Consider the following 12,624-nt stretch of genomic DNA (forward strand, 5'->3'; position numbering starts at 1 on the left):
GTTAGTAAATGCAAGGCTTTGCTCATCACTTAAACGGTGCCCTTGCGCTTTAGCACCAGAAAGCTCTGCCCATGCCCTCTGTGGTAGAATTTCAGGTGTGGGGCACAGGGCAGAGACCTTTATTTTAGACAAGTTTTTGGAAGGTCATTTCTAGCAAAGCAAAAGTACTTTTAAGGATTCTGAAAACATTTTGTAATTTAAAACATCTTTGAGCTTTAGTCCATTTTTTTTCCAAATCTCCGTTCCCAAGTCTCCTCTTCAGCTATTTGTTCTGCATCCACACTTTCCATGTGTTAAATGTATCAGTGCGGTATTTACAGAGGATATTAAGGGAATCAGCATGAAGTGCCTTAATTTACTTAAGGATCCAAAAAGGTGGGAGTTGGCTCCGTAGGAAGAGCTTTCACCAAGCTTAATATCTCCTCAGTCATAAAATAAAAATCAAATGAACCAAGTGAGATCTTAATGTTTTAACCTCCAAATGAAATTTTAATAAAATAAAGCTCATTTTGCTTGCATGGAACCTGCAAGGGCAAAAAATGGGCAGTTAAGAAACTGTACTGTAGAGTTGAGAGTTCATTTTCTGTATTACATCACTGGTTAGGAACAGCTGATGGTGCAGTTCCTAGTTTGTACTTTCTGGTTCAAAGTAAGTGTGTTTATTATTATTATTATATTTTGTGGGGGGGGGGGGGGGGGGGAATGGGACAGTCCAAACATTCCTTTGCTTTCACAAGGAGTGTAGCAGCTCACTTTCAATGTAATGTTGGCAAAGAAATGAAGAACCCAAACTCATTTAATTGTTGAACACATAAAAGGAATTATATTTTTAAAAAACTTGGTCAGATTGCAGCATTACTTGCCATTGTGTGGAGAACTTTACAGGGCTGTCTGTAAGTAAACGTTTTGTAATATTCACTTTACAGCAGGGCCCAACCCGGTTTCTTCATGGTACTGTATTCACTTGAACAATTCCATACATATTAAAAATCAGCATTTCCCTGCTTTAACTTAAGTAAAATGTTTAATACTTTCAGACAACACATCTGAAAATGGCAAAACCAGTTGGTCCCCCTCCCCCATTTACAAGAAAGTAAGCCGAGACAAAATTACAAACACATTTCACTATATGATTATTAATAATAAAAGTTAGTTTTCTTTTACAAAGTTGCCCAAAATGCAAGGGATGTGCATAGGTTCACAACTTAAGTCATTATAATTTTATTTAATTCCCTTGGGTATTTTTTCATTTATGAACGCGGAATGTATGTTGTAGGTTACAGGTTGTTCAACACAGATACACCAACAGCATGAACGCTTGCGACTGTCTACATGCATTAAGACCCAACTTCCAAAATCTGTAAACCATGTACAGAGTGCTTCAAAAAGACAGTATCCACATAAGGATGATACATAAAAAGCATTAAAAAAACGTAAAAAAGGACGTTACTATATAGTGAAAAGAAAAAGAAGGCCTTTCTACACTAATTATTTCAAATAAATAATGGAAAGCAGAGATTGTTGATCCATGAAATAAGACTCTAAAAGAATTGACCGCTCCACCCCCCAGTAAAAGTAAAATAATTCTTTTAATTATTAAAATATGATTACAGAAAGCAGCATTTCCATTGTGCAGGGTTTTGGGGGGGGGGGGGGGGGGGGGGAGGGGGGGCCTTTGAAATGAAAAGCTATTTTTTAAATACCATTTCAAAGGACTAAATAATATATATGTTTGAAAGATACATTTTAATAAACTCTAGGAGAACTGATTAAACAAAAGGTAAAGATACTGTCTCTTTAAATTTGTGTTTAAAATTTGCACTCGTTTCCCCTTCCCCATGTACTGTGACATGACAATTATAAATTTAGGTCACACTACTTCTAGGTAGTTTCTAGGGGCCAAGACCTGTTGACACAAGGTCAATAACAAAGAGGATTTTCTGATCACTGTACAAGACGGTAAACTTCTTCAGTTGTCTGGTGAGCAGCTCTAATAGACCCAGGAAACTGGAACCCACTGTGGTGCAGTGCACACCAGCTCAATGGCTTCTTCCAGGTGCCTGATTGTTTCGTCAATTTCATTGTTGATAATTGTTAAATCAAAGTAGTGTGCATACGTTCTCTGTAAGATTTCAGATTCCTTCTGAAGGCGCTGGAGAGATTCATCCTGTAAGCATTTTAGAGAACAGAAGAAAATTCATCAGCATTTATGACTGTGTCAAATTTGTGTACAAGTATTTGCTGCAAGTGAATGGGGCTTCTCCTCCTAGTCTCCATATCTGATGAAGACACTACACAATGCATCTTACTCTTGGAACTGCACAATGTCAAAAACTGAAACCCACCATACCAGCACCTATCTTGAATTCACCTTCCATGTAGCACCAGCTTACTTGCACTATTAATACCTCCCTCCACAATCTGAAGTGGTTTCACTATCACATCAGCTCTCAAATCCCCTCTGCTTTTCTCTTCTCTGGCTTTTCACACCCTACCAGTTCCTTGCTTCATTCAGATTTGTCTTGCTCTCTAAATAGTTTTTTTTCCTCTACCCTCTTCTAGCAATTGCTGAAATTTTATATTTAATGCTTATGATTTTATCATACAGCAATTCAATCCTCTACCATTATCTACAGTATAAATAATTTAATCCGCTACCATTTTACTATCAGCTCCAACAGCAGTTGGTACCGATGGCTGCACACTGGGCAGGGAATTAAACTACAGGCCCCTCATAGCAGTGCAGAGTTGATTCCCTCAGTTAAACAAACAACAGAAAGATTGCCTGAACAGAGAAAGCGCACAGTTGACAGCAGATATAACAAAAAGGAAAATCCCCCTAATTCTGTAATGATACATAATTATGTACGTAACTTATTTAATTGCTGCTCAATTGGCACTTTGATGGTACTATCAATAATTGGGCTTAACTAGCACCACTTGACAGTAATTTGCAGTTGTGCAGGTGAGTTATGACCCTGTTTTATACTGCCCTGCAAAGTGCTTCTTTATACTGAAGCACTTCTTCCTTTTGCCATTGCAGTATAAACTACTACTACTTATCATTTCTATAGCGCTACTAGACGTACGCAGCGTTGTACACTTGAACATGAAGAGACAGTCCCTGCTCGAAAGAGCTTACAATCTAATCAGGACAAATAAGGGAATTAATAAGGTGGGAAAGATAAAACTGTACAAGTGAATAGAGGTTAGGAGTTAAAAGCAGTCTCAAAAAGGTGGGCTTTCTGCCTAAATGTGAAGCCAGCCAGAGATAGAGCTTGATGTACTGGCTCAGGAAGTCTATTCCAGGCATATGGTGCAGCAAGGTATAAAGAACAGAGTCTGGAGTTGGCAGTGGAAGAGAAGGGTACAGATAAGCGAGATTTAAAGAGATAAGAAGAGTATAAAGTGCATGTGTAAACTGTCTACTGCATTCACGAGTGAGGATTTTGGTTGTTCTGATCATACTAGTGTGCACTTTATAGAACGCTATCAGTTACACATGCAAGATGTCACATTAAGGTGCACATTTACACCTGTCATAGAAATGCCAACTTACACTAATAATCTATAAAGGCAATGATGCCGTTACAGAATTCAAGCTTAGGGCACAACAGTCTGGCATTTTCTTGAACTGACCTCTATCTGGCACATACTAAAAAAGGAAATTGTTTCCCCCCCACTGTTCTAAAACAATGCATATGCTTTCATGTGACATACAGAAAGAAGCACCTCATCTAAATATTGAAGTACTGACTGACTGGTGCTGATAAAACGGAAACTAATATGCAACAAGACTTCTATTACACTCCTCCAACAGTCACCATCTCAACAGCACTTCATTGTTTTGGGTCCTCATATGAAAGTATGAACTGAGAGGGCCAAATAGCTGCCATACGTACACAGAACCACGGTAGATGATGGCAGATAAGGGCAGAAATGGCCCATCTAGTCCATTCAGTGCACTCCATGCATTCATTTAGGGTTGTAACTGCTGCTCCGTACAGGTTGTCTCCATGTCTTCTTGGAAGCTCAAAAAAGTAATTATGCTGCTGTTTTGGTCCGTGCTTAGGGATCCTCTGTTTATCCCATGACTCACTGAGAATTCTGTTTTTTTTTGTCTCCACTACTTTCCCCAGTAAGGACTTTCCAGACATTTACCAAACCTTCTGTGAAAAACATTTTCTGATCTCCATTTAGCTTCATATCACATCACCTATTGTAAGTTCTACAGCTTCCTTTCCTTTTCAAAGAGTTCATTTCTTGTACTTTAATACCTTTCAGGTAGTTGAACATCTGCCTCATAGTTCCCCTGTCCCTCCTTTTCTTTAAGGTATTTAAATGTAAAATGGATATCTACTGGTGCTGACCCCGTACAGCCTCCAAAACTGAACACAGTACTCTAAATGAAGCCTCAGCAATGACTTAGATAGCACATTATCGCCTTTTTTCTGCTGCTTATGCCTCTTTTCTATGTGATTTATAATTTTGCTACTTATTATTAGAATTATTTTTTGTTAGCTGTGTAAACCACATAGAATGGTTTTAGGGTATAAACGTGTTGCAAATATATAAAAGCTATGAAACTTAAGTGACAAACATTTGACTTAGTTTTCTTTTTTAGATTTCTTCTCACTTTGTCTACACTCACAAGAGTATCCACTCTATTGCAGATTCAGAAAATCCAGGGTTACCTACTCAATGTCCAAGCTGTGAGGGTGACGGATTTGATGATGGAGTGCAACAATGTCCCCTTTATCTGTGTTGGGGAATAACCCTGTTTGTTGGTGGTTCTTATGAAAAGTGGCTCCAACAGGGAGCTATGAGAATCGTGGTCTGATGTTAGAAGAGTATTCACTATTAGGGGCATCGGAGAATATGTATACAGAAGATTATCTCTTCCCCTCCCTCCCCCACAATCTAGGAGGAAGATTGCTTGTGTTCTGGTTCTGAGGCGAGGTGAAGAGATCATCTGAGGCACTTTCAAGTCCACAGACCACTCGTGTGTTTGTAGAACACGACCCAGCTTGTCTGCTAAGTCACTGTACATGACTCAGAGTTATCTTGTGAGACAGCCCAGTTTCACATCCTAAGTTTCCTAAAACAGGTGGTACTGCAATAGAATCTACAAGGGATGCAAAGAACAAATCGTAAAGAAACTTCAGACCGCCCAAAACACAGCAGCTAGGCTCATATTTGGAAAAAAGCGTTCTGACAGCACCAAACCCCTCCAAGAAAAACTGCACTGGCTTCCAATCAAAGAGCATATTGCATTCAAAATCTGCACGACAGTTTACAAAATTATTTACGGCGAAGCCCCGAGATACATGACAGACCTCATCGACCTGTCAACCTGTGGAGGAGGAGTGGCCTAGTGGTTAGGGTGGTGGACTTTGGTCCTGGGGAACTGAGTTCGATTCCCACCTCAGGCACAGGCAGCTCTTTGTGACTCTGGGCAAGTCACTTAACCCTTCATTGCCCCATGTAAGCCACATTGAGCCTGCCATGAGTGGGAAAGCGCGGGGTACAAATGTAACAAAAAAAAAAAAAAAAAAACACTACAAAATCAGCACAATCATACCTAAACCTCCACTACCCAAGCAGCAAAGGACTTAAATACAAATCTACTTATGCATCCAGCTTTTCCTACATAAGCACACAACTATGGAACACACTGCCAAAAGTAGTAAAAACTATGCCAGACCACCTTAATTTCCGGAAAGCACTAAAAACAAATCTGTTCAGTAAGGCATACCCCACCGACCCAACATAAAAAACCTGGTTACCTGCGACATAACGTAACCAAAGACCATAATGGACACATCCTAACTCTTTCTCTCTAAGCTCCCCTAATGTACCTACCATACATGAACCTCATTTTACCAAAATATCACCTTGTATTTGTTCATACCAGAACTGGCTAATGCCGTTACGGAACTATGTAAGCCACATTGAGCCTGCAAATGGGTGGGAAAATGTGGGATACAAATGTAACAAATAAATAAATTAAAAATTGCTTGCTGATGAAAGGAATGGCAACTTGGTTGCTGTCTAGACTAGTGGTTCTCAAACCTGTCCTGGGGGGTCCACCAGCCAGTTGGGTTTTCAGGATATTTGCATACTATGGTCGTGACAGGCATGCAAATCTGTCTCATGCATATTCATTAAAAAACCCGAAAGTACCCACTAAACTACTACAAAATTCTTACAATTCTTTATTAATAATATCAAAATATTTAACAGATTAAAATGTCATAACAACCCAACTCAATATTCAAATGCTGACTAGGATAAATCACAAAAATCCCCCTGAAGAGATACATATTTGCACAAATGATATAACTTAACCCTTTATAGTTGAGCATATGAGTCCAAAATAGCACATAGACACAAAGCAAATGTTCTCTTATATCCAGATGGAGGATAATTCAAATCGTGGTGGTGGTGATGATCAAAAAAAAATCTTATTTCACATTCCCAAATTTGTGCACGGTAATCAGCAACTTGCAATTGTGATAGCAACAGTCCAATAAGTCAGTATCAATCTTTCAGTCCACTTAAACTTGTTCAAGCTTGTACGGAGAGTGAACATGCCAGCATTCCTGATATTTCACTTTGTAAACTCCAGACAGTACAAAACACTGCCGTTCGTATTCTCTCTCATGCCCGGTGTTACAATCCTGTAACCCCATTTCTGAAAGAACATCACTGGCTCCCAATACAGTATTGTATCATTTATAAGGTTTTGACCATCACTTATAAGGCCTTGAATCTAAATACCCTGCTCATTTGGCCAACCTTATTACCCCCTACTGCCTGTGTATACTCTCCATTCAGCATTTGTCTCCCACCTTTCTGTGCCACCCTTTCACTGTGAAACGTCTCGACTCCACTCATCATTCTGCTTTCTTTTATTCTGGAATTCTTTACCCTCTGCCCTGAGATCTGAGCTTTCGTTCCCTCATTTCTGCTGTCTCCATAAAGCCCATTTGTTTTCTTTGGCATTTCTTTAATTTTCATGCCCACTGTGTGGGTCTCATGTTGCAGGTTTAAGCAGGCAGTCAGCTGTCTCTCTGCCCCTTTCTTGATTCATTCCCCTTTTTCACCTATTTTATTTCTTCTATCCTATCAAAAAATTGGCATTCCTTTCCGATTCCTATTTAGTGTTGTACACTGCTTTGATTTGTTGTGAAAGGTGGTATATCAAGCACCCAAATAAACAAACATAAAAAAGACAGCTGAGGAAGGTCCTGCGCAACTGCAACAAGCAAGAGACAACATGCATGCATGGTAAGGCTTCTCCAAAGCTTTCAGAGGAATCTGAGCTAAGAAAGATTTTTTTGCATCAGGTTCCATCAGATGACATCACCCTCCTCTGAGAACCTGACATCTTGTCTTCAGAGATGAGTCTGGTACCATCCAGTGGAGTAGCTATGTGGGGCTACAGGGGCCTGGGCCCCCCCACATTTCCTCTGGGCCCCTGGTTTTGCTGGTGGGGGTCCCAAGCATGCTCAATTTCACTAAAAGGAGCGTGCAGGATGTGAGAGGAAGACAGAGCAGGGCAGGCAACACGGTGGTGCCGGAGACTGGCGCTGGACAATACTTCAGCTAGCAGAAGTTGGGGACCCCTGCTAGCCAAGGTATTTGCTGCAGCAGTGGGTGGGGAGTGGCGAGGCGGCAGGGGGCGTGGTGAGGAGGCAAGGTGTGCGGCTGCGGGGCGGCAGAACAAAATGTGCCCCCCCCCCCCCAACGCAAAGTCTGGCTACGCTCCTGATACCATCAGATAACAAGGTGGTGATACATGTGCCCTTGCATTCCATAGGAATCTGTTGCTTTCACAATTGTGATGAATTGCCAAAACAGAGGAAGAATTTTAAAACTTCAAAATGGCTGTTGTAGCAGTATGGTTCTCATCTAATGAAACCAGAGTAAAATGTGGAGGGAAGAAAAAGCCTGTGGTTTAGATAGGAAGCAGAAGCAGCATGCTCTTTAGCGCTTTGCTAGTTGTAGCTTGGTTAATGAGTAGGTAAATGCTGCAAAACGGTTGGATCTTCAAAATATCCACAGTGAATAAGCATGAAATGCATGTGCATGCATACTGCCTCGATTGTTCTTTCAAAGCATCTCATGCATATTCATTGTGGATATAGTGATACCTGATTTGCTTCTCTCTCATAGGGACCTGAGTTACCTACCTCTATTCTCATGGTACACCCGTTGTGTAACAGAAAAGCACATTTGTTTATGTCAAAGGGCTGAAGGGAGGGTGAGGACACGAATCAAAACAAAAAATACCTATCTTCTAAGACATCGTGCCCAATACTTCTCCAAAATGTCAGGCACCTGCTGTTTATCAAATCTTTTATTAAGGCCAAACAGCTGTTAGTCTATGTATTTATGCCCTTATGAAAGTCTGAGGAAAACAGCTCAGCCTAATTTTTCAGTTATTATAATCATACAGGCAATACAACAATTCTTGTGCTAACATTTCTTGTGCTGTGGGACATATTTCTCAAATTGTTCATTTGCAATAAGGAAATTTGACAGCATAAAAAAACCCTTTTCATTGTTTAGACACTAAAATTTTGCTTTATTCTTTTTTTTTTAAACTAAATTAGATCTTCTGAATAACAACACACAAATCTAGGAAGAACATATGAAAGAAATTATAAAATCTAAATTAACAGTTAACATTAGATAGGTCAGAAATAGAACTACACATTGAATCCTCTAAAATTTAAGTTCCTAGTTTGTACTCACAGGTATTTTTCTACACCACCTTGGCAGCTAAATTAGTTTATTAAGCAAGCAGAAACATGAAAAGAAAAATAAAAGATGATCATTGAAGTAAAATAAAAGATGCTATTTTCAGATTAAACAGAATAAAACAAGGCAGAGGAGCTGATGAATAGAAAAGCATATGTATGCAAAGTGGATCTATCTATATAAAGAAATAAATGTAATGCTAACCTCTTTTTCCTCATCATTTAGTTTATTGAAACACTGTCTAACTAGCATTTGGTGTTTTTACATGAGATGCAGCATTACACTCATCTAAAGAAAAATACCTAGAACACTGGCTTAAAAGTCCTTTATAACCAAGCCTTTCCTTGTGTAAATCACTATTTCCAGCTCATCATTTTCTTATAGTCATAACACTTGCTACAAGGAGTGCATGGCCTATCAGCACCAAAAGTTGGGAGTGGTTGTATGTGTGCACTTATAAATGTGAAGTTACCACACTCGAGTGAAGGAGTAGCTTAATGATTACAGCGGTGGGGAAGTCAGGGTTTAAATCCACCATGTGGGTGGCCCCACATAGGGAGGGCATAACTTGACATTTATCTAATATGAGATAGATACCTCCACCAGGCATTTGCCTCCAGAAAGATGGGAGACAGAGAAAGAGACTGACCCAATTCATATATTATATATTATATATTATCCAATTGGGTTGGGGTCTTTCTCTCTATTGGGCTGTTGAGATAGTTTCTTTTCATGCCCCCCATACACTTTCACATGGACAATACAGCAAAAGGTCCTTGTGACTTTGAGTACATAAGGTACACTTAGATTGTAAAGTCCTCTGGGGACAGGAAAGTGCCCACTGTATTTGTGTAACGTGCCTTGAAGTATGACTGCAAAAGACATGAGCTATATCCGAATCCTCCCTTTCCTCCCTGAAATGGGTTCAAGCCAGTGGTTCCCAAAGGGGGTCACAGTGAGAGGTGGGGCCTGCAGCGGCAATGTCAACTAATGCTACAAGTTGGTGTTGATTGGAAGAAAGAGGTAGGGCTCCTGTGAAATGGGGACCTGGGTGAAAAGACTTTGGTAGGAACTGCCATAAGTAGCCTGAGTGTTGGTGCTGCCACCAAGCAGTAACTATTGGCTATAGAAACATTTCTCCTTCTCCTCCTCTTTATAAGGCTTCATGCATGTGATGGTAAATTTTTAACAACGTACTGTCTTCTATAGGCGTAGCCAGCCCTACAATTTTGTTGGGGGGGGGGGATGGGCCCATCGGTAGACAATGCATTCCTCCTGCCACCACCCTGGTGCGGCTGCTCTAGGCATACCTTTGCTGGCAGGGAAGTCCCGGCATGCTGCTCAGAGCTGGAAAGAAGCAGCGGGGAGCGGTTCGGCACCCCTGCCAGCAAAGTAAAAGGGAGTTCTGGAGGAGGTCTGAGCCCACATTTTGGGAGTTGGTTGTTAAAGTAACCATGAGTGGAGGAGTGGCCTAGTGGTTAGGGTGGTGGACTTTGGTCCTGAGGAACTGAGTTGGATTCCCACTTCAGGCACAGGCAGCTCCTTGTGACCTCTGGGCAAGTCACTTAACCCTCCATTGCCCCATGTAAGCCACATTGAGCCTGCCATGAGTGGGAAAGCGCAGGGTACAAATGTAACAAAAATAAAATAGATACTATTGGAGATTCTACATGGAACGTTGCTACTATTGGAGATTCTACATGGAATGTTGCTACTATTGGAGATTCTACATGGAATGTTGCTATTCCACTAGCAACATTCCATGTAGAAGGCTGCGCAGGCTTCTGTTTCTGTGAGTCTGACGTCCTGCACGTACGTGCAGGACGTCAGACTCACAGAAGCAGAAGCCTGCGCGGCCACATTGGTGATCTGCAAGGGCCGACTTCTACATGGAATGTTGCTAGTGGAATAGCAACATTCCATGTAGAATCTCAAATAGTAGCAACAGTGGAGGAGTGGCCTAGTGGTTAGGGTGGTGGACTTTGGTCCTGGGGAACTGAGGAACTGAGTTCGATTCCCACTTCAGGCACAGGCAGCTCCTTGTGACTCTGGGCAAGTCACTTAACCCTCCATTGCCCCATGTAAGCCGCATTGAGCCTGCCATGAGTGGGAAAGCGCAGGGTACAAATGTAACAAAAGTAAAATAGATACTATTGGAGATTCTACATGGAATGTTGCTACTATTGGAGATTCTACATGGAATGTTGCTATTCCACTAGCAACATTCCATGTAGAAGGCTGCGCAGGCTTCTGTTTCTGTGAGTCTGACGTCCTGCACGTACGTGCAGGACGTCAGACTCACAGAAGCAGAAGCCTGCGCGGCCACATTGGTGATCTGCAAGGGCCGACTTCTACATGGAATGTTGCTAGTGGAATAGCAACATTCCATGTAGAATCTCAAATAGTAGCAACAGTGGAGGAGTGGCCTAGTGGTTAGGGTGGTGGACTTTGGTCCTGGGGAACTGAGGAACTGAGTTCGATTCCCACTTCAGGCACAGGCAGCTCCTTGTGACTCTGGGCAAGTCACTTAACCCTCCATTGCCCCATGTAAGCCGCATTGAGCCTGCCATGAGTGGGAAAGCGCAGGGTACAAATGTAACAAAAGTAAAATAGATACTATTGGAGATTCTACATGGAATGTTGCTACTATTGGAGATTCTGCATGGAATGTTGCTATTCCACTAGCAACATTCCATGTAGAAGGCTGCGCAGGCTTCTGTTTCTGTGAATCTGACGTCCTGCACGTACGTGCAGGACGTCAGACTCACAGAAGCAGAAGCCTGCGCGGCCATGAGGACCTGAGTTCGATTCCCACTTCAGGCACAGGCAGCTCCTTGTGACCTCTGGGCAAGTCACTTAACCCTCCATTGCCCCATGTAAGCCGCATTGAGCCTGCCATGAGTGGGAAAGCACAGGGTACAAATGTAACAAAAATAAAATACATACTATTAGAGATTCTACATGGAATGTTGCTACTATTGGAGATTCTACATGGAATGTTGCTATTCCACTAGCAACATTCCATGTAGAAGCCTGCGCGGCCACATTGGTGATCTGCAAGGGCCGACTTCTACATGGAATGTTGCTAGTGGAATAGCAACATTCCATGTAGAATCTCAAATAGAAGCAACAGTGGAGGAGTGGCCTAGTGATTAGGGTGGTGGACTTTGGTCCTGGGGAACTGAGGAACTGAGTTTGATTCCCACTTCAGGCACAGGCAGCTCCTTGTGACTCTGGGCAAGTCACTTAACCCTCCATTGCCCCATGTAAGCCGCACTGAGCCTGCCATGAATGGGAAAGCGCGGGGTACAAATGTAACAAAAATAAAAAAATAAATAGCGGGGCCTACTTTAACAACTGGATCCCAAAATTCTTAAAAACTTAACGAACAGCTCTTGTGAACCAGTGCGCACTGGCTTCAGCACACCACTGCCTGCAAATGATTGTATGCAAAGTTCTGCTAGGCTAGCCACCCCAGAACTGACTATACATACATATAAATTCAATAACAACATGTGTTTGGACCTAGGCATTAACAGAGGTATTACATAACTCACTACTACAATTATCATCACCATTAAGATGACATAACCAGTCCTAACATATGGTTAATTTCATATGAGCTGCTGAATGATGAGGAAGTAGAGAAAATAAAAAGTAGGTAATACTTCTATTCAGATCAATGCGGGGACTTTGTTTCTGGCATTCTGTTCAGTTCAGCAGGAATGTACAGTAGAAGGAAGCCAATGAAGGGTTATGATGGAGGTTTAGGGTCTGTGGGTGAACTTTGAGAGCCTAAATATATATCCTCTAGAAGAGAAGAGGAATATGAGGATATGATAATATTCCAACAAATTA

The 12,624-nt window shown here is 41.5% G+C and overlaps 1 protein-coding gene across 4 annotated transcripts in view; it reads right to left on the minus strand.

The window, feature by feature from the left end:
- Positions 1-678: 678 nt before the first annotated feature.
- Positions 679-12,624, minus strand: part of CASK (calcium/calmodulin dependent serine protein kinase) — a 541,831-nt gene continuing 529,885 nt past the window's right edge. For all 4 annotated transcript variants that reach the window (XM_030202350.1, XM_030202349.1, XM_030202348.1 and 1 more), the window contains one exon: positions 679-2,167. In XM_030202350.1, the coding sequence (XP_030058210.1) occupies positions 1,991-2,167 (177 nt within the window). In that variant the 3' untranslated portion in view covers positions 679-1,990. The remainder of the gene's footprint in view (positions 2,168-12,624) is intronic.

Source organism: Microcaecilia unicolor, chromosome 4 (assembly GCF_901765095.1).
Source record: "Microcaecilia unicolor chromosome 4, aMicUni1.1, whole genome shotgun sequence".
In the NCBI taxonomy this organism is placed as follows: Eukaryota; Metazoa; Chordata; class Amphibia; order Gymnophiona; family Siphonopidae; genus Microcaecilia; species Microcaecilia unicolor.